At 43.0% G+C, this 22,997-nt stretch overlaps 1 protein-coding gene across 1 annotated transcript in view; it reads right to left on the bottom strand.

Moving 5' to 3' along the window:
* The window catches only part of Su(Tpl) (Suppressor of Triplolethal), a 326,655-nt gene that overhangs the window by 51,093 nt on the left and 252,565 nt on the right, over positions 1-22,997 (bottom strand). Inside the window, exons 3-4 of the mRNA XM_080267257.1 lie at positions 12,806-12,924; positions 12,440-12,556 (exon numbers count right to left, since the gene is read on the bottom strand). Coding sequence (XP_080123383.1) covers positions 12,440-12,556; positions 12,806-12,924 — 236 coding nt within the window. The remainder of the gene's footprint in view (positions 1-12,439; positions 12,557-12,805; positions 12,925-22,997) is intronic.

Genomic DNA, 22,997 nt, shown 5'->3' on the forward strand with positions numbered 1-22,997 from the left:
GTATATATATATATATATATATATATATATGTATGCGGAAACTTCACTTCACCATGAAGATACGTATGCAAAATAACCATAGGAGAAATGAAAGGAGCGACAGTGAGTACTTTCGTATATTACACCTTCAGACAGAGAGACAGAAACGTAAAGGGTAGAGGTCTTTTATGCACACCTGCAGCAGGGAGTGACACACTGAACAAAGGATGACCTGAATTTTTACCTATGGCTTAACTTAGGGACACCTGCAGCAGGGAGTGACATACAACAAAGGATGACCTGAATCTAAAAATGGGCGATGCACAGAACAATAGGTACCTTTCATTTTTCTTCCTTAGGGATGCACCTGACAAAAAGGAGGGGGAGATAAATACTGCAGCCTAACTTAAGACCTAGAGGATTAATGCTAGGTGTATCTCACACAGGTGTGACTATATTACCAGGAGACGACAGGGAACAATCAATTGTTAGTCTGGGGGATACTGCTTTAAAATTAATTCAGTTAACAATTTATCACACTTAAAATGACCATATTTCATGTTTACAGTTCAGCACAAAGCATCCAGTGATCACCATATTGACTGGGCAGGCTCTAAGGTTCTGGCATGATCAAAAAGCTTAGATGAAAGAAATGTAATAGAATCTTACCTAATTTCTGGCCTTTTCTGCCTTTTTGTCTGGTGCATATATATATATATATATATATATATATATATATATATATATATATACTGTATATATATCCATCCATCATCCAATCCTACATTGCCCCATGAGGAGCGTAGGCGCCAAAATTTGGTTATTTGGTTACCACCCAGCATAGTAAATGGTTTCCTGGTGCACAGGACACCAATTGGCTTGTCACTCAGTGTAGAGTCACCCACAGGTAGAAGGAAGTGGAAAGAACGAAGGAAAGAAAGACAGAAGAGAATGGAAGGAAAGAAGGATGGAGAGGAAAGGGCAGACACCCGAGAGCAGCACTACACTGAGTGAATGGATGGTGATTATATATATATATATATGATAATCCCTGTACTTTCCGGATGCCCACTTTCCGGACACCCAACTTACCGGACATTGTGGGCCTGGACCTTCAGAACCCAAAAATGGCCAAAAAATGAAAAAAATCCCCCCCAAATTCGAATTTTATCCCAACCATAATTTGCAATTGCCGCGCGGCACCGAACAGCTGTTACACCACGGACCCTTCACCCCTTCCTTCCTCCCCTGTCAGGGTTGCCATTTGGTATTTTTCATTACCAAATGTAGGCCAATTTGGTAATGAAAAATTCGTTTGGGAATGAATCAGAATAATGCATTACCAAACGGATTTTTCACATGCATGAGGATACACAGGATGGAGATGGTGGATTGTCTGCTCTCTCTGATTAATCTGCTAGCCAACATAGCATGAAAATAATCAACATTGTTAATTATAAGGAGAGTGATTACATGTATTTCCACTTGCATATATAATTAATCAAGAATAAATGCTTCCTTTAAGAATTTGGTAATGAAAATTGAGGAGTTTGGTAATGTGGCCAAGTTCAGATCTGGCAACACTGTTCCCAGTTACTGCCTAACCTTCGTTCAGGGAAGATGTCCATCGTAATCGGTGCCACACGTGCTCATTTTTTGTGAATAAACAGTGAATAAACCACAGTACCATGCCATTAGACCACATGGGAATTTACAGTGTTGTGCAGTGTTATGAAATCAGAATTTATAGTGCAAAGGATTAACCGTGGAGTGAGTGTGGAGTGCAGAGTGGCGGTTGAAATTGGCGGTTCAAACTGATGTGGTTCAGTTAAGAAGAATGTGCAGTGTTAAACAATTATAACTCACAGTGCAAAGAATTAAGTGTAGCACAACACTGGATTACTGTATGTGCTTCAAGAACATTTTCACAACTACCAGAGCCTTAGAGAGTTAGAGGAGGCGGCCACAGACGTGCTGTAAGTACAGTACAGTACCCTATATGCTGCTAGGCCTAAGTATTTTCCATACTCACTTCTAATTCCTCATTCTCTGGTTCCTTTTCATGTATTTCATGCTTTATGTCCATTACTGGTGTGAATATGGTCTTAAATAGGTTTAAATAATTGCTATGCATGCCTGGTAGGGAGTTATTTAGGTGGCTTTCAAAGTTAGGCTGGGTTACGGTCCATAAGTACCAGTCCAGCAGTCAGAGGCCCACTTTCCCGATGGGACCACTTTCCAGACATGCCTTTGGCTCTATTACATCGGACAGTGGAGGGATTACTGTAAGACGAGAGGAAGGAGTAGTTGCAAGGAGAGTGGAAAGGTTACAAGAGGATGAGAAAAAGGCAGAGTATAAGAGAGAAGTGGAGGAATGATTAGGCAAATATGAATTGGAGCAGATGGGGGACGTGGAAGGTGTGTGCAGGATATTTACAGAAGAAATATGTGCAGCATGTGATGTGGTGTGTGGGAGGAAGAGAGGACAGAGGGGGGTGCAAGGAACGGCGTGGTGGACTGAAGAGGTGAGACAGGCTGTGGCACAAAAGAAGAAAGCATACAATGAATGGATGAGAAATAGGGGTGTGGAAGAAGTTGAGAGGCAGAAGAAAGAGTTATATGCAGAAAGAAAGAGGTGAAAAGATTAGTAAGAGAGAGTAAGAAGAAAGTGGATGAGGAATTTGGAAGGAATTTGAGTGTAAAGTGGAGGGACTGTAAGAAAATGTTCCGGAAAGAGGTGAAGAGAGTAAGACGGTGGAAGTGAGGTTAGCAGGGGAGTGAAAGATAAAAATGGTAGATTACTAGTGGAGAAGGGAGAAAAAGTGAGCAGATGGAGAGAACACTTTAAGGAATTGTTGAACATACAGGATGGAAGTAATGCGAGTATAAATGGCTGGGAGGAGGAGGGAGGTGAGAAGACAGGAAGAAATCAGTAGGATAGAAGTTGTGGAAGCAATGAAGAAAGTTAAATTGGGGAATGCCCCAGGAATTGATGGAGTGTGTGGTGAAATGCTGAAGCATGGGGGAGAGATAGTAGTAGAATGGATGTGGAAGATGTGCAGATTGGCCTGGGAGGAAGGTAGAGTCCCGGAGGATTGGAAGTCAGGTATAATTATTCCCTTGTACAAAGGAAAAGGGGAAAAAGAAGTGTGTGGTAATCATAGGGGCATTTGTCTTCTTAGTATAATAGGAAAAGTGTATGGTAGGATACTTATTGACAGAGTTAAAGAAAGAACAGAGGAATTAGTTGGAGAAGAACAGGGAGGTATCAGGAAGGGAAGAGGTTGTGTAGATCAGATATTCATTCTTAGATCTTTAGTGGAAAAGTTTCTAGAGAAGGGAAAGAAGTTGTATCCTGCTTTCATGGATTTGGAGAAAGCATAGGACAGGGTGGATAGACGAGGATTGTGGAAAGTATTAAGAATATATGGAGTAGATGGGAATGTGTTGAATGCTATGAAGAGTTTGTATGATGGTGCTAAGGCTGCAGTGCATGTGGATGGTGAACTAAGTGAATTTTTCTCTTTGAAGGTTGGGTTGAAACAGGGATGTGTCATGTCTCCATGGTTGTTCAATCTGAACATGGATGGGGAAATAAAAGAGGTACAAGGTAGGGTAGTGGATGTTGGAGTGGCCCTGGTTAGAAAGGATAGTGTTTGGAAACTCCCTGTACTGTTAGTTGCAGATGATACTGTGTTGTTGAGTGAAGATGAAGGGGAGCTGCAAGGCTTGGTGGATGAGTTTGGGAGAGTGTGTAAGAAACGGAATCTAAAGGTGAATGTAGGGATGAGTAAAGTGATGGTCTTTGAGAGAGGTGAAGTCAGTGAATGTACAGCGAGGTTGGATGGTGAGGAATTGAAAAATGTGAGTACGTTTAAGTACTTGGGTAGTGTGATGAGTAAGGATGGAGGTTTGGAGAGTGAAGTGCTTGAAAGGGTACAGCAGGGAAGAAAGGTTGCTGGTTCTTTGAAAGCAGTGATAAGAAACAGGGAAGTAAGCATGCAAGTGAAAAAGTTACTACATGACAGTATTGTGATACCAACTCTAACATGTGGATGTGAAGCTTGGATGTTATTGGAAGGACACAAGTCAAGAGTGAGAGCAGTGGAAATGAGTTATTTAAGAGGAGCCTATGGAGTCACATGGAAAGACAGGCTGACGAATGAGGATATAAAGGAGCGTTGTGGTGTGGATGTGGATGTGATAGGAAGCGTTATGAGGAACACACTGAGGTGGTTTGGCCATGTGGAGAAAATGGAGGGTGAGAGACTGACGAAGCGAGTGTATGTGAGTGAGGTGGAGGGGGGAAGAGGGAGGGGGAGGCCGAGGATGAGATGGAGGGATGGGGTGGAGAGGTATATGAGTAAGGGGGGTGGAGAGGTATATGAGAGAGGGGGGTGTGAGTTGGGAGCAGGGCAGTGAAATGGCGGGGGACAGGGCGACGTGGAGGCGATTTGTTTGTGGCCACCCCAAATGGGATTAAGGCGTCTGGCAATAAATAGATAGATAGACACACACACACACACACACACAGTAGTCCCTCATTCATCTGGACGCCCAGTATCCGGATGTGTTCATTATCTGGATGCTGGGCCTTGACTTTATTAAACCATTATTTGAATTTACTTGTTATTATCCAGACGTAAAAGTCTCCAAAAACTTCGGCCCGCAAGCCAACATGTTCAAACATTCAGTATTAAGGCTGCTGGGCTCAAGCTGTGAGCAGGAAGTAGTCTGTAACCCAAAACCAGAACTAAAATGTCCGTCCGTCCCTGTACTGAATGGTCAAAGTTGAGCACTTGTCGTATCACTCCCAACGAACCTCCAGCACCCGAGTAAGATGACTGAAACCTGCAAGTGGTGTCAAATTTCTGTACGCATTCCCCACCAAATGTCTAATATCGCAAGGAAACAGAGGCTAAGTCTTTCCCAACCGCCACCTCCATCGAACACCGAGCATAAGACACGAGTACATGTTCGGTGAGATCGGCTGTCCGCCTCTCTAACGAAGGTCAAAAGTCCCCCAGTCATGGTGAGTTGTGTTTCTGCATAGCCACTCGACATCTAACAGACCGCAAGCCACGAGTAAATGTATGGCAAAAATGCCTGTCCGGTTGTTGACAGAAGGGGGAGAATACTGCCCACAGCCTCACTTCTCCCCCCCTCCCATCCCTCCTCCACACCCTCCCAGCTCCTCCCCTCCCATCTCTCCTCCCCCCCCTCCCAGCTCCCCCCCTCACTCCCTCAGTCCCTACCCTCCACTGTGGTGATGACACTGACTCATGAGTTTTCAAAGTTTTTTTGTGACTGATTTGACAACTATTGGTTATATTGAAATTTCACAGTAACCCATGAGAAAAAATCATGAAATTCTGCATCTAGACAAATGCTTAGCTCTTGGAAGGTGTTGGCAAAATTTTGCACTAGGATAGTGGGAAGTTATATGAAGGTAAGTTTTACTCCTAAACATTTATTACCGCTGCATTTCTGTAATTTTATATATCAGTTTTATGTGTTTTTATCAGCTTATCCTATAAATACCAGTGAAGATAATAGTGCACAGATCATACCCCCTGGGGGTAGGGGGGTTTTCAAGAATACTCCCCCAGTATCCCTGCTTGTCGTACGAGGCGACTAAAAGGGTTGGTGGTGGGTTAGTGCCCCACACCGTAAAAAGAACTAACTAAAAAGCAAATATAGCACCTCGGACCCGGACGGACCATACTTTGACGACTAAGGAACGGACAAAGGACATTCTGAGGGTAGGAACGTGGAATGTGAGGGGAGTGAATGATGAAGTGAAAGAGAGAGAGATTGTCCAGGTGCTTGAGGATGCAAAAGTGGATATATGTGGACTGACTGAAACTAAATGGAAAGGTGAAAGGATGAGAGAATGGGAATATGGTGTAGGTATATGTGCGGGAGTCAGTGAGAATGAGAGGGCAAGAGAGGGAGTATGTCTGATGATAAGCAAGAAGTGGAAGGAGAATATAAGAGAGTATGGAACAGTGGGTGTAAGGATTGTATGGGCGAGGATGAAAGCAGGTATACAAGCATGGGCGATTGTATGTGTGTATGCTCCAACAGAGGACCGAGTGGCAAGAGTGAAAGATGAGTTTTGGGCGAGAGTAGAAGCATGTATGGACAAGTTTGAGAGGAGCGAGAGAGTGCTGTTGATTGGAGACATGAATGGCAAAGTTGGGAATGTACGAGTGGATGGAGTGGTTGGTCAGTGGGGTGTGCCAGCTGAAGTAGATGGGAATGGTAGTGCTTTGGTGGACATCTGTGCTGGTAAGGGGTTGGCAATAGCCAACACCTACTTTCGTCATAAGATGATCCACCGGTATACATGGAGAGTAATGAGGAGGATGGATGGTGAACTTGTTGAACGAAAGGCAATGATAGACTACGTGTGTGTGGATGAGCGAATGAGAAGACAAGTGTTGGACGCAAGGGTGTGGAGAGGGTGGAGGAATGGAGTCTCGGACCATCACTTAGTGATGGCCAAGGTAGAGCTGAAAAGAAAGTGGTTGAGGAGACGAAGGGGAAGACAGGAGGAAGCAGCTCCTGTGAGAAGAGTGGAGAAATTGCAAGATAGTGAGAAAAGGACAGAGTATAAGAGCATAGTGGAAGAAAGATTGGGAAGGTATGAGCTAGAGCAGATGGAAGGGGTGGAAGACGTATGTAAGATATTCACGGAAGAGATAAGCGCAGCGTGTGAGGCGGTTTGTGGAGTGAGGAGGAGATGCAAGGGTGTGCAAGGGACAGCATGGTGGAATGATGAGGTGAAATGAGCTGTGGAACAAAAGAAGAAGGCATATGGTGAATGGCTGGCGAGTAGAGGTAGGGGAGAAGATGAGAGAGAGAAGAGAGAGGTATATGTGAGCAGGAGAAGGGAGGTTAAGAGACTGGTGAAGGAGAGTAAGAAGAAAGTGGATGAAGAGTTTGGGAGGAATCTGAGTGTGAAATGGAGGGAGAGTAAGAAATTGTTTTGGAAGGAGGTAAAGAAAGTTAGGCAGTGTGAAAGGGGAAATAGTAGGGGAGTGAAAGATAGGAATAATAGATTGTTGGTGGAGAAGAGAGAGAAATTGAGGAGATGGAAGGAGCACTTTGAGGATTTGTTGAATGTAGAGAGTGAGAGCAGCGTAAGTATAAGTGGTTGGGGAATGGCTGGGAGAAGAAGAGATGAGAGGAGGGAGGAAGAGATCAGTAGGTCGGAAGTAGTGGAAGCGATGAAGAAGATTAAGCTGGGAAAGGCCCCAGGAATTGATGGAGTGTGTGGTGAAATGCTTAGGTATGGGGGTGAGATTGTTGTGGAGTGGATATGGAAGTTGTGTAGATTGGCTTGGGAAGAGGGAAGGGTTCCAGAGGACTGGAAATCAGGTATAATTGTTCCTCTGTACAAAGGAAAAGGGGAGAGAGAAGTATGTGGTAACCATAGGGGTATTTGCCTTCTTAGTGTGACTGGTAACATATATGGTAGAATACTCATTGATAGGGTTAGGCATATGACAGAGGAGCTAGTTGGAGAAGAACAAGGGGATTTAGGAAGGGAAAAGGGTGTGTAGATCAGATATTTGTTCTAAGATGTTTAGTGGAGAAGTATCTAGAGAAGGGAAGGAAAGTGTATGCTGCCTTCATGGACTTGGAGAAAGCTTATGACAGAATAGATAGGCAAGGTATGTGGAAGGTATTAAGAATATATGGAGTGGAGGGAAAATTGTTGAGTGCTGTGAAGAGTATGTACGAGGGAGCTAGGGCTACGGTGCGAGTGGATGGTGAGCTGAGTGAGTTCTTTGATCTCAATGTGGGACTGAAACAGGGGTGTGTGATGTCTCCATGGCTGTTTAATATATATATGGATGGGGTTGTAAAGGAGGTGCAAGGTAGGGCAGTGGATGTGGGGCTGGCCCTAATGAATGAGGGTGAGATTTGGAAGCTTCCGGTGTTGCTGTTTGCTGATGATACAGTATTGTTGAGTGAAGATGAATGGGAGATGCAAGGTTTGGTGAATGAATTTGGGACAGTGTGTAGGAGGAGGAAGCTGAAAGTTAATGTAAACAAAAGTAAAGTTATGGTGTTTGAGAGGAATGAAGTCACAGAGTGTGCAGTGAGGTTGGATGGTGAGGATATGGAGAATGTGAGTGCATTCAAGTACTTGGGTAGTGTGATGAGTAAGGATGGAACTTTGGGGGATGAAGTACGTGAAAGGGTACAGCAGGGAAGAAAGGTTGTTGGTACACTGAAAGCAGTGATGAGAAATAGGGAGGTGAGTATGGAAGTTAAGAAGTCACTGCATGATGGTATTGTGATCCCTACCCTGACGTATGGAAGCGAGGCGTGGACCTTGCAAGAGGGGAACAAGTCAAGAGTGAGAGCAGTGGAAATGAGTTACTTGAGAGGAGCATGTGGAGTGACGTGGAGGGACAGGTTGACGAATGAAGAAGTGAAGGAACGTTGTGGGGTAGATGTGGATGTGGTTGAAAAGATTAGGAGAAATACACTGAGGTGGTTTGGACATGTGGAGAGAATGGAGAATGAAAGACTGACTAAGAGGGTGTATGTAGGTGAGGTGGGAGGAGGGAGAGGGAGGGGTAGACTGAGGATGAGGTGGAGGGATGGAGTTGAGAGGTATATGAGGGAGGGGGGGGTGAGTTGGGGGGAGGGGAGTCAAATGGTGGGTGACAGAGTGACTTGGAGGCGTTTTGTCTGCGGCCACCCTTTGCGGGATTAGGGCGTCGGGCTATAGATAGATAGATAGATAGCATTTCTGTAATTTTATTTATCAGTTTTATGTGTTTTTATCAGCTTATCCTATAAATACCAGTGAAGATAATAGTGCACAGATCATACCAGTATAACCAATTTATAGTGGCATGTTTGGCTGTGGATTTTTTTTTGAGCCCTGGGAGCAATCACTCGTCACAGACAACAGATTTTCAAACCACTGTCATTTTTTCGTCCATTTTTGTCGCTCATGCATTGTTTTCATGATGAGCATTAATATGGATAATCCTATGTGTGTTTTGATGTATAAACATGGCAGATTGACCTGAAAACAGTGCCAAAATTAGGAGGGGTTCTGTACATACAGTCGTGCATAGTTTTTTTTTTTTTTTTTTTTTTTCCCCCCAGTGCTTTTTTCCATGGTTTTCTTGGTGTTTAGCATTACTTTGGATATTCTTATCTGTGTCTGCATGTCTAAATATGGCAAACTGATCAGAAAACAGTGCCAAAATTAAGAGGGATGCAGTACATACAGTGGTGTGGGGGTTGGGTGTTTTTTTGGTTTTCAGTGTTTATGGTTTTCTTGGTGTTTAGCATTATTTTGGATATTCCTATGTGTGTTTTAATGTCTAAATATGGCAGACTGACCTGAAAACAGTGCCAAAATTAGGAGGGGTACTGTACATACAGCCATGTATATGTTGGGTGTTTTTGGGTTTCAATTTTTTTTTTTTTTTTTTTTTTTTTTTTTTTTTTTCCCCCCCATGGTTTTCTTGGTGTTTAGAGTAACTTTAGATATTCCTATGTGTGTTTTGATGTCTAAATATGGCAGGCTGACCTGTAAACAGTTCCAAAATTAGGAGGAGTACTGTACATACAGTGGTGTATAGGTCGGGTATTTCTTGGTTTTCAGTGTTTTTTTTGTTTTTTTTGGTTTTCTTGGTGGTGAAAATTATTTTGGATATTCCTATGTATGTTTTGATGTCAAAATATGGCACAATGATCAGAAAACACTGCCAAAATAAGGAGGGGTACTGTACATACAGCAGGTGTTTAGGTAGGGTGTTTCTTGGTTTTCAGTGTTTTCTCTGCAAGGTTTTCTTTGTGTTTAGCACTACTTTGGATAATCCTTTGTGTGTTTTGATGTCTAAATATGCCTAAATGACCGGAAAATAATGCCAAATTAAGCACAGGTACTGTACAAATAAGTTAGGTATAGGTTGGAGGTGGGTATACGTAGAGTCTGGGTGAGGTAGGGGAATAGAGTTCATTATCTGGATGTTGCCACTACTCGGACATGCCTTTGGCTCTATGATGTCCAGATATATGAGGGATTACTGTGTGTGTGTGTGTGTGTGTGAAGAGGAATCGAAAGTTAATGTAAACAAGAGTAAAGTTATGGTGTTTGAGAGGAATGAAGTCACAGAATGCAAAGTGAAGTTGGACAGCGAGGATATGGAGAATGTGAGTGCATTCAAGTACTTGGGTAGTGTGATGAGAAAGGACAGAACTTTTGGGGATGACATGCTTGAAAGGGTACAGTAGAGAAGGAAGGTTGCTGGCTCACTGAAAGCAGTGGTGAGAAATAGGGAGGCGAGTATGGAAGTTAAGAGGTCACTGCATGATAGTATTGTGACCCCTACGCTGACGTATTGAAACGAGGCGTGGACCTTGCTACAGGGAAACAAGTCAAGAGTGAAAGCAGTGGAGATGAGTTACTCGAGAGGAGCATGTGGAGTGACATGGAGGGACAGGTTGACGAATGAGGAAGTGAAGGAATGTTGTGGGGTGGATGTGGATGTGGCTGAGAAAATTAGGAGAAATACACTGAGGTGGTTTGGACATGTGGAGAGAATGGAGAACGAAAGACTGACTAGGTGAAGTGGGGGGAGGGAGAGGGAGGAGAAGACTGAGGATGAGGTGGAGGGATGGAGTTGAGAGGCATATGAGGGAGGGGGTAGTAGGTTGGGGGAAGGGCAGAACAACTTGAAGGCATTTTGTCTGCACCCACCCTTTGCAGGATTAGGGCGTCGGGCTATAGATAGGTAGATACAAATAGATAGATAGATGTAAATTCTCTAGATCAATATGTGCCAAATACTGAATCTACCTATCTATTGCCAGACGCCTTAATCCCGTACGGGGTGGCCACAAACAAATCGCCTCATTTCACTGCCGTTCCCAACTCACACCCCCCTCTCTCATATACCTCTTCACTCCATCCCTCCATCTCATCCTCGGCCTCCCCCTCTCTCTCCCCCCTTCCATCTCACTCACATACACTCTCCTCATCAGTCTCTCACTCTCCATCCTCTCCACATGGCCAAACTACCTCAGTGTGTTCCTCCTAACGCTTCCTATCACATCCACATCCACACCACAACACTCCTTTATATCCTCATTTGTCAGCCTGTCTCTCCATGTGACTCCACAGGCTCGTTTTAAATAACTCATTTCCACTGCTCTCACTCTTGACTTGTGCCCTTCCAACAACGTCCAAGCTTCACTTCCATACGTTAGAGTTGGTATCACAATACTGTCAAGTAGTAACTTTTTCACTTCCATGCTCACTTCCCTGTTTCTTATAACTGCTTTCAAGGAGCCAACAACCTTTCTGCCTTGATGTACCATTTCAAGCACTTCACCCTCCAAACTTCCATCCTTACTCATCACACTCCCCAAGTACTTAAACGTTCTCACATTTTCCATTTCCTCACCATCCAACCTCACTGTACATTCACTGACTTCACCTCTCTCAAAGACCATCACTTTACTCTTCCCTACATTCACCTTTAGATTCTGTTTCTTACACACTCTCCCAAACTCAACCACCAAGCCTTGCAGCTCCCCTTCATCTTCACTTAACAACAGAGTATCATCTGCAAACAACAGTACAGGGAGTTTCCAAACACTACCCTCTCACACTAGTGTCACTCCAACATCCACTGCCCTACCTTGTATTTTTTTTTACCCCATCCATGTCCAGATTGAACAACCATGGAGACATGACACATCCCTGTTTCAACCCAACCTTCAAAGAGAAAAATTCACTCAGTTCACCATCCACACGCACTGCAGCCTTAGCACCATCATACATACTCTTCACAGCATTCAACAAATTCCCATCTACTCCATATATTCTTAATACTTTCCACAATCCTTGTCTATCCACCCTGTCATATGCTTTCTCCAAATCCATGAAACAGTATACAATTACTGTATAAATTTCTAAGTCAATATCTACTCAGATGTAATTAACACCAATAGAAAAAAGCACAAGAAATTCAATATCAATTAGTATCTAGTGAGATATGTTGGAGTCAGAGCCATGTCTTCTACTTAGTATGTCTCAGTCAAAGCTGTGTCCTCTACTGAGGTACACTGCAGTTTAAAGGTTAACTGTGTTATGGACTAGCTCAGCCATACCAGTGCCACCTTGTCAAGGTGGCAGAGCAATGAATGTGGAAATCTGATGGTTGTGAGAGACAGCATTAGGATGCAATACAGGTAGTGCTAAAAGCTTTCAAATATAAGTGACTGAAGCATTTCTCTTAAACTACTGAACAACAAAAATTAATAGAGTACGGCTGAAATGAAAATGAACACTGCACATGATCTTTTGTGTTCAACCAAGTTTTAATACAGTGCTTGGTCACATACTCTGCAAACTGATGGTTAAAGTAATATTAAAATGGAGGATTCAAATATAAAACTCAGAATGTGGATGACTTACCAGTTCATCTGATTCTTTATCTTGGCATTTTCCATGCTTTTCCGAGTCTTCTCATAAGAATCATCCTTTGCTTGGATGAATAATTTTGCCACCATTGGCCCAAGAGACTCCAATGCTCTGTTCATAGGAAAATATATATCCTTTATTAGTAGAGTACTTAAGTTAATGATTACAATTCAATGACACTTTAAAAATGGAATAAATTTCCAACAAAGGAACAGTACTGTAATTAGTACCCATACTTATATTTCAATAGGTAGTTTTTAGTTGGTAATGGTTTTTCATTGATGTATTCCTAAAATTGACTGATTGCCTACAATTTCAAGTCTGTCAATTATCATCAGGTGAACTCTATGATGACAGTACCTAGTGCCAAACTGTTTGATGAACTCGAAGCTGCCCTGTGGCCCATCGGTGTCTTGGATGTTCTGTAGTGAGAAGGAAAACTTGCAGGATCCATTGCTGCGCCCTGGTATCTGAATCTCCTGCAAGTATGAAAAGATGTCATTAATGTTCTGCCGAGGACTATCAACCTCATCATATACACTACTGTAGATTATTCTTTACTATCTATCTATCTATTGCCAGACGCCATAATCTCACTTGACTTTGAGTTGTTTGTTTAACGGGGAGGGGCACTAATCCTCCACCAACCCACTTCTTGACACATAAGGAGCACGTATGATTTGGTTATGTGGTTACCACCCAGCGTTGTAAATGGTTTCTTGGCTTACAGGAAACCATTTGGCTTGTCACTCAATGTAAAGCCACCTGCAAAGGAAAGAAAAGCAATAAGAGGTGACAGGAAAGATGGGAGAAATAGGAAGAGAGGAGGGCAGGCGCAGAAAAAGAATGATAAAGACTAAGGAAGAAGTAGGTAGCACTACATCATGTGAGTGGATGATAGTTGCCACCACCTATCACTCTATTATTCTTTACACAAATTTTAAATAATTTTAACTATGGGTACCTCATTACAATGATGAACTTTTCATTTCTTGTTATTTTCTGATATTCCATTCAGCCCGAGAGGAAGAAAAATGGGGAGGGATCTTGGATTTCCTGGGAAGATAACAAATGTCTACAAGAGGAATCGTCTAAGGGTTATACACAAAAACTAGCCTACATTTTGACATCAGTTTTGTGTAAGAAGTTACTGTAGCTAAAAAAAAAAAAAAAAAAAAAAAAAAAAAAAAAAAAAAAACTGCAACCAGGTAGACTGGTCAGATTCTATGTAAAATTCAAACTTTTGAAGTGACTCATTACTATAATGGAAATCTGTTATATGGTAAGTGTTTTACAGACTATGCACCAGAGCAGCATGAGTGTAGACAACCTCCTCTCCTCTTCCACCCACACCCACTCTCTCTGCTGCCCCCAGTTTCAAACATCATCAACCTTCTAAATCTCCACTTCATATCACCTGCTTCATTAAGTGAAAAGGGTAAAATCTGTGAAATAAATATACCACTCACTTGATGTAGTGCTGCCTACTCCTTCCTTAGCCTTTATCATTCTTTTTCTGTGCCTGTCCTCCTCTCTTCCTATTTCTCCCATCTTTCCTGTCACTTCTTATTGCTTTTCTTTCCTTTACAGGTGGCTTTACATTGAGTGACAAGCCAAATGGTTTCCTGTAAGCCAGGAAACCATTTACAACGTTGGGTGGTAACCATATAACTAAACCATACGTGCTCCCTACATGTCAACAAGTGGGTTGGTGGAGGGTTTGTGCCCCTCCCCGTAAAACAACTAACTCAAAGTCAAATGGCCACCCCTTTTGGGATTATGGCATCTGGCAATAGATTGATAGATAGAATCTGAGGGGGGGGGAAAAAAAAAAAAAAGTGTTAAAACAACAATGGGCAAAGTACTGTACAGTATGTGCAATAGGCAGGATGCCCGGTGGGCATAGCGGCAGGTGTGTCTCCATTGACTGCTGAAATGCTGAAGGCTTCAGATATAGGGCTGGGGTTACTTACTGATTTGAGAAATTCAATTACATATGTGTTGTCCCCGATGACTGGCTGAAGTGTGATTGTAAAAGTGTACAAGGAGAAGGGTGATACCCTGGAAGGAGGAAGTTATAGAGGTATAAAACTTTTAGACCAGATAATTGAGGTAATGGAGAGAGTTCTAGAACCTATGAAGAGACAATACTGATGAGATGCAGTGTGGGTTTATGCCGGGCAAACAGACCACAGATGCCAGTTTCACTGTTCAATAGGTTCAGGAAAATTATATATGAAAGAAAAGGGATCTGTGCTTTGTTTCTGTTGATTTGGAGATGTCCTTTGACAGAGTCCCTAGGGAGGTGATGGAACGGGCAATGAGAAAGACTAGGATCAAGGAGTGGCTGGTTTAGAGTGGTTGTGGCTATGTATGTGTGCATTCAGGTGAGAGTGAATGGAGATTTGAGAGATGAGTTTTCTGTCAATGTTGGTATGCATCAGGGCCCTTTATTGTTTGTCATGGTGCTTGGAGGCTTCTAACATGACTTCAGAAATGGACTTCAGAAATGGACTCCCGTGGGAGATGTTGTACACCAGTGATTTGGTGTTGACTGCAGAGAATGAATGGGAGGCAAAGGAAAGATTTAGGAAGTGGAGAGATGGTATGGGAAACAAGGGCTTGAGAGTAAATGCAGATAAAACAAAGGCAATGGTATCTAGGGTTGGTGGCGGTACTGTCAGAGAGGAGGGAGAGTGGCTGTGTGCAGTTTGCCACAAGGGCATGGGAAGCAATTTCCCTCTTGTGCAGAGTTAATTAATTTTCATTTTTGAAGGCTCCAACATACTTGCATGCATCGGCCTTGGTCGCCTAATGGCGGCTCTCCATGCTGCTCGATCTCTGGCAGCTTCCCTGCACAGTCCCTTGACCCTATGGTCACACTTAATAATATCATCCCAGGTCTTTTTTGGTCTACTCCTCACAACCCTACCCCTAATATTAACACATCTCACTTTCTGCATCCAGTTATCATCCCCCATCCTCTCCACATCCCCAAACCACCTCAATCTTCATCACAACACCAATACTCTCCAGTTCCATCCTACCTCTCGACTCTTCCATTGTAAACCTAGCCCCCCCCCCAGGCCTTGCACTCAGGGATGCACTGCACATCCACATAATCATTGTCATTTCTGTACGTTTGAGCCTGTGAATATCCTCTTCCTTTACTGCCCAGGTCTCACTACCATACAGCATTACATTCCTAACACACGCTTCCTTTACTGCCCAGGTCTCACTACCATACAGCATTACATTCCTAACACATGCTGCATACAAAGATCCCTTAGCATGTAGGGAGAGCCCTTTCAATGTCAGGAGAGGCAACAACTCTCTGAACTTCTTCCAACCACTCCTCACCCTAGCCACAGAGATAGCTCCATCCCCACATCCAGCTCCTAACATGCCTCCCAAATAACAAAACTCTTCCACACACTCAAGAGACTCATCAGCAAGTTCAATCCTTTCACGCCTGACAATCTCCACCTGCTCTCCCCAACACACCATACACATATAATCAGCATTATCTCGCATTCTACTTCTAACACCACAACATCTCTTATGCACCCACTTATCACAAACACTGCTAAGATGGAATTACTTCCCATGCCCTTGTGGCAGATTGCACATAGCCACTCTCCCTCTTCTTTGACAGCAGGCTACCACCACCAACCCTAGATATGATTACTTTTGTTTTATCTGCATTTATTCTTAGGCCCTTGTGTCCCATACCACCTCTCCACTTCCTAAATCTTTCCTCCGCCTCCCTTTCATTCTCTGCAATCAACACTGTATCATCAGCATACATCTCCCACAGGAGTCCATTTCTGAAGTAACATGAGAGGGCTTCAAGTACCACAATAAACAACAAGGGACTCAAAACTGACCCCTGATGCACACCAACATTCACAGAAAACTCATCACTCAAATTTCCATTCACTCTCACTTGGGTGCAAGCACCCAAATACATGGCCATAACCACCCTACCCAGCCACTTCTCGATCCCAAGCTTTCTCATTGCCCACTTCACCACCTCTCAAGGGACTCTGTTAAAAGCCTTCTCCAAATCAACAAAAATAAAGTACAGGTACCTTTTCTTTCCTATACTGTATATACCATTATATCTGAGGGGAGGTGGTGGCTCAGTCGGTAGACAGATGGCCTGCAGTCTTAATGGACCCATTGTTCAAATTCCCGCTGGGGCAGGGAACAGTTTAAGGATTTGAATTTCATAATAGCAGGCTTTACTGATCCACCAGGAGACCCGCCGACATGTCATAAAAATACCCTGCTAATACCAATACACCAGTCCTGTATGAGACAGCTCTAGCATGTATTCAATATACGGTGAGTGTTAGCGCTGAAGTGGTGACATGTAGAGGAGTATGGTACCGGTATGTAGAAGGAATATTGGGCCTTGGGAACAGGTTGTGAAGCCTATGCCCAGAGTTGGACACATAAAATATATATTTCCTGAAGCTGCTGAACAATGGCAGTGTTTGCAATAAGTGGGTGCATGAGAGATGTAGTGGTATTAGAGGTGGACTGCAAAATAATGCTGATTTCATGTGTGTGGTGTGTTGGGAAGAACATGTGGAGACTGTCAGGCATGAGGGGGCTGAGCTTACTGGCGTGTCTCTTGGGTGTGTAGATGAGATTTGTTACTTGGGAGACATGTTACGTGCTGGAGGTAGACCTAGAACTAGCTCTGTGGCTTGAAGGAGGAGTGGCTGGAGGAAGTTCAGGGGGCTGTTACCTCACATGACATTGAAAGGGTTCCCCCTTCGTGCTAGGGGATCTTTTATCTCAGTACAATATGTGGCAAGTGTTAGGAGTGTAATGCTGTAAGGCAGTGAGACCTGCGGGGCAGTAAAGGAAGAGGATATTTGCAGGCTCAAATGTACAGAAATGACAATGATTAGGTGGATGTTCACTGCGTCCTTGAATGCGAGGCCAGGGGAGGGGGGGAGGGGCTTGGTTTACGATGGAAGAGTAAAGAGGAAGGATGGGACTGGGGTGTGTTCGTGTTGTGATGAGAAGAGGTAGATTGAGATGGTTTGAGCATGTAGAGAGGATGGGGGGATGGCAATTGGGTGCAGAGAGTGAAACGTGTAAATGTTGGGGGTAGGGTTGGGAGAGGCAGACCGAAAATGACCTGGGACGAGGTCATAGACTGTGTCCTCTGGAATATTGGACTGAATAGGGTGGCTGCCAGAGATCGAACGGAGAGGAGAGCCGCCATTAATAACTGGGTCCGACAGCGCATGCAAGCATGTTGGAGCCTTTATAAACAAAACAAAAAATAAAAAATAACCTATGGGCTCATAGATCAAAATGTGCTCTGTGTTTGCCTAGATTTTTGTATCTGATCGCCACTAAACATATAATGAAAGAAACAAATAACAACGGAAAGAATCAATCTTTAACAAATATCAGTAACTTATACTACGGCAATACTTCAATAGAAAGGGTATAACGTAATTTATGGCTCAATGCCCTATACTACTGTGATGGCCAATGAATTCCTGCTACAATGGTGATGCTCAACTGATGACCTGGCTCTCTTGCCTTCAGCGACAAAATTTTACAGGCTGTGATAATATCAGTCGAAGAAATATTTATTAGGGAATGGAGGCGGGGGTTTAAACTGTTTTTCCAGTGGTGCTAAATGGCAAATAAATAAATAAATAATAATAAAAGGTTGGGAACCTCTGGCTTCGGTTTGCCTAATACCGTGGCTATGCACACTGGTCACAGTTCAGCTTGATACAGCTCCCTTCCAGACTTACTCTCTTCTTTCTCCGCCTCCTCTCCACCTCCCTGCAAGTCAGTTTACAGAAACAAGTCCAGGAGTTACCATCTGGGAAAGGACGCCCGGACCAGTCACTAGACCGGTTTGAGCCTCTCCTCAGCTCTGTACCAGCTTGGTTCTTATTAACATCGTCTCTAAGGCTGGCTCTTCAGTCCAACAACGCTTGGGTAAGGCGGATATTTGCGTGCATCCCAGCTTGAAAAGTGGGAGTGAAGAATGAATGCAGGGCTTGGAGTGAATAGAGGCGACGGTGAATGAAGCAGTGGGGCGCTCATATATGCGTCCTACGTCTAGTGTAAGAAGAATAGGAGCGGCACGTGCCTGCCAGTCACATACACTAAATTGCAACTTAAGGCTGGTCGGTGGAAGAGCGATTGTGGCTAGTAAGAGGAAAGTACTGCGCCAGAGGATATGGGTCACCACTTTCGTTGCCCACCATTCATAGGGAACTCTCCCTGTAGCTATTGTAAGTGCTCTGAAGTTACAAACTCGGTTCATGGGACACTTAACGGTAATACTGAAACAATCATTTTCAGGCATATTTCTTCTTTGAGGATTAGGAGTGACCACAACTGATAGACTGACGTATACTTAACGACTGAGTCGTGCAACAGACATCAATCCTTCTCCATACACAAAGCGCCAGTTGTATACAATCCGTGCTTTTACTTGTGGTAACAATGTTCAACCTTTCACTAGCTGACACAAACTGATTATATTCTGACTAGCGTCTCTAGAGTATTAATAAACAGAGAAATTTCTCACTGTGAAAGTGCTAAAGTTTATACGAGTTAACCCTGTCAAGTAAGACAAAACACGCTTTAAGATTTTGGGAAAAATGCTGTAAGATTACTTTGGCAAAACTATGTGACTTTATTAATGCAAGGAACATCTCAATCCTCATCTTATAAAGGGATTAAGTAGGACGTTCCTCCCATCTCGATTTAGGCATAATAATTAGTTGCTGCTATTGCCAAGTTTGACAATCTCTGCTTCGCCATATCAAAAACCCTCCAATTATGATCGACTACCGAACAAAGCCAGGAGTATTCGAACAGACTTTACTTCAATGTACACACGATCAGTAAAAAAAAAAAAAAAAAAAAAAAAAAAAAAAAAAAAAAAAATCTGGTTGCACAGGTGATCGATGGGTTCCTAGTTCTGCGCTGTTACTTACCGCGTTTTTTTTTTTTTTTTTTTTTCATTATTTCTGAATGAATTGTTTATATGTTGCATAAAGAGACAGGGTGATTCAGAAGTCAGTCGGGGAGTGAAAGACAAAAGTGGTAGATTTATTGTGGTGAAGAGGAAGAAAGCGAGCACATGAGGAGAACATTTTAAGGAACTGCTGAAAATAGAATATGAAAGTATTGCAAGTATAAGTGGCTGGCGAATGGCTGGGAGCAGGGAGGTGAGAAGGGATGGAAGTAGTGGAAGCAATGAAGAAAGTCAAAATGGGGAAAGCCCCAGGATGATGGTGTGTGTGGTGAAATGCTGAAGCATGGGGGAGAGAGTAGTAGAATGGATATAGAAGATGTGCAGATTGGCCTGGGAGGAAGGTACAGTACCGGAGGATTGGAAGTAAGGCATAATTATTCCCCTGCTCAAACGAAAAGGGGAAAAAGAAGTGCGTAGTAATCACCAAGGCATTTGTCTTTTTAGTGTAACTGGAAAAGCATATGGTAGGATATTTATTGTCAGAGTTAAAGAAATAACAGAGGAATTAGTTGGAGAAACGTTTCTAGAGATGGGAAAGATGTTGTACGCGACAATCATGGATTTGGAGAAAGTATATGACAGAGTGGATAGACAAGGAATGTGGAAAATATTAAGAATCTAAGGAGAAAATGGGAAGTTGTTGAATGCCGTGATGAGTATGAACAAGGGGGGTACGGCTGCAGTGCGTGTGGGTAGTGAACTGACGGAATTTTTCCATCTGAATGGTGGACTGAAACAGGAATGTGTCATGTCTCCACGGCTGTTCAATCTGTATATGGATGAGGTTATAAAAGATGTACAAGGTAGAAACGTGGGTGATGAAGCAGCCCTAATGAGAAAGGGTAGCTTTTGGAAACTTCCTGTACTGTTGTTTTCAGATACTGTATTGTTAAGTGAAGACGAAGGGGAACTGCAAGGCTTAGTGAATGAGTCTGGAAAAGAGTGTATGAAACGGAATCTAAAGGTGAATGTAGGGAAGGGTAAAGTTATTGTCTTCGAGAGAAATTAAGTCACTGAAAGTACAGTGAAGTTTGATGATGAGGGAATGGAAAATGCGAGTGCACTTAAGTACTTGGGTTGTGCGATGAGTAGGCATGGAAGTTTGGAGGATGCAGTGCTTGAAAGGGTACAACAAGGAAGAAAGGTTGCTGGTTCTTTGAAAGCAGTGATAAGAAATAGAGATGTGAGCATGGAAGTAATGAAGTCGCTGCATGACAGTATTGTGATACCAAATCTAACGTCTAGAAGTGAAACTTGGACCTTGTTGGAAGGACACAAGTCATGTGCGAAAGCAGTGGAAATGAGTTATCTGAGTGTAGCATGTGGAGTTACATGGAAAGGCAGACTGACAAATGAGGAAGTGAACGAGCGTTGTGGTGTGGATGTGACAGAAAGTGTTAGAAATAGTGATGTTGGTTTGGCCATGTAGAGAGGGTGGAGAGCGAGAGACTAACCAGGAGAGTGTGAGTGAGGTGGACGGGGGAGAGGGAGGGGGAGGCCGAGGATGAGATGAAGGGATGGAATGGAGAGGTATATGACAGTGGGGGGTGTGAGCTGGGGGGAGGGCAGTGAAATGGCAGGGGACAGGGCGACATGGAAACAATTTGTTCGTGGCCACCCCTTACGGAACTAAGGCGTCTGGCAACAGATAGACATATAGATAGACAGACATGTCGTAGTGATAAAATACAATGACAAGTAATTATCGCCTGCCTTTAGCAAGGCAGAGCGATAATGTTTTTGCCAGCGTCTGTGTGTGTGTGTGTGTGTGTGTGTGTGTGTGTGTGTGTGTGTGTGTGTGTGTGTGTGTGTGTGTGTGTGTGTGTGTGTGTGTGTGTGTGTGTGTGTGTGTGTGTGTGTGTGTGTGTGTGTGTGTGTGTGTGTGTGTGTGTGTGTGTGTGTGTGTGTGTGTTCTTACCTTACCTAATTGTTCTTACCTAATTGTATCTTTACAGGAATGAGTCAAGCTCGTACTGTCCCTTGTCTTAAACCATATTTATCGTACATATCCTTAAATTTGTGAATTGTTTTGGCACACACTATTTCATTCGGTAGTGCATTCCATTGGTCAATTGCTCTGTTTGGGAAACTGAATTTCCTTACGTCTTTATCACCTCTCTTCTTATGCAGTTTTTTTGCAGTGTCCTCTTGCTGATGCTTCTCCATGTGTTAAGTAATCATTTATGTCTATTTTCTCCTTCCCTGATATGCACTTATATAGCATTATCATGTCACCTCTTTTCCTTCGCTCCTGTAGTGTTGGTAGATTCTGTTTATTTAGTCTTTCTTCGTAGCTTAGGTCCCTTAAGCTTGGTATCCATCTTGTAACGGCCCTTTGAACTTTTTCAATCTTGTCTATGTGCTTTTTGAGATAAGGACTCCAGACTACTGATGCATATTCCAGGGTTGGTCTAATGAATGATGTTATCCTTCTTAGCATGTCTTCATTTATGTATGTGAATGCTATTCTCATATTTACAAGCAGTGTATACATGTTCTGTACCTTCTCGCTGATGTGGTCAGCCGGAGATAGTCTGTTATTGATGATCACACCTAGGTCTTTCTCTCTTTCTGATGTGTATAGGGTTTTATTTCCTAACTTATAATCCCAATCCGGTCTTTTTCCACTTTTACCAAACTTGATTACATGACACTTGTCCACATTGAATTCCATTTGCCATGTACTACTCCATTCATGAAGTTTATTTAATTCTTCTTGTAGCTCTTTACAAGAGTCTGTGTTAGTAATTCTCCTTTCTATTTTTGCATCATCTGCAAACATATTCAGATAGCTCTCATTTCCAGTGTTACTGTTTATATCATTTATATACACTAAAAACATGATTGGTGCCAGCACTGAACCCTGTGGTACTCCACTAGTCACTTCTTTCCATGATGAGTAGTTTCCTCTTAGTACTGTTCTCATTTCTCTCTTTACGAGAGTGAGTGTGTGTGTGTGTGTGTGTGTGTGTGTGTGTGTGTGTGTGTGTGTGTGTGTGTGTTACTATTTTATCTCATGAACGGCTTGAGCTATCAACATAAAACCTTTAGGGTATCAAAATATGCCCAGAATCTTAGATGAATTAGAAAATGGGCACTCGAGGTCAAGGTCAGCAAAATGGCTGCCAAAGGTCAACTAGTTTTAATATGGATTATCAGTAAGCATTATATCTCATGAACGGCTTGAGCTATCAACATGAAACCTTCAGGGTATCAAGATATGGCCAAACTCTTGGAGGAATTCGAAAATGGGCACTCGGGGTCAAGGTCACGGTCACCAAAATGGCTCCCAAAGGTCAACTAGTTTTAATATTGACTGGCTTTTTGTCAAACGCGGTGATTGAATTCCGTGCAGTTTTGCGAATTTTCTTCACATTTGGTTAGTAAGTACCTTGTAACTTGCCCAACAGCATACTCTCGCAGGCGATTAGCATTCTGCTCCTGAATGCTTTTCTTTCATTATTGGAGAATACTTTCATACATTTCGTCCTCTGTCTCAAAATGCAAAGACGGAAGGACAAA

This window comes from Coenobita brevimanus, chromosome 23 (genome assembly GCF_032717465.1).
Source record: "Coenobita brevimanus isolate Jiangsu-jjx chromosome 23, ASM3271746v2, whole genome shotgun sequence".
NCBI lineage: Eukaryota > Metazoa > Arthropoda > Malacostraca > Decapoda > Coenobitidae > Coenobita > Coenobita brevimanus.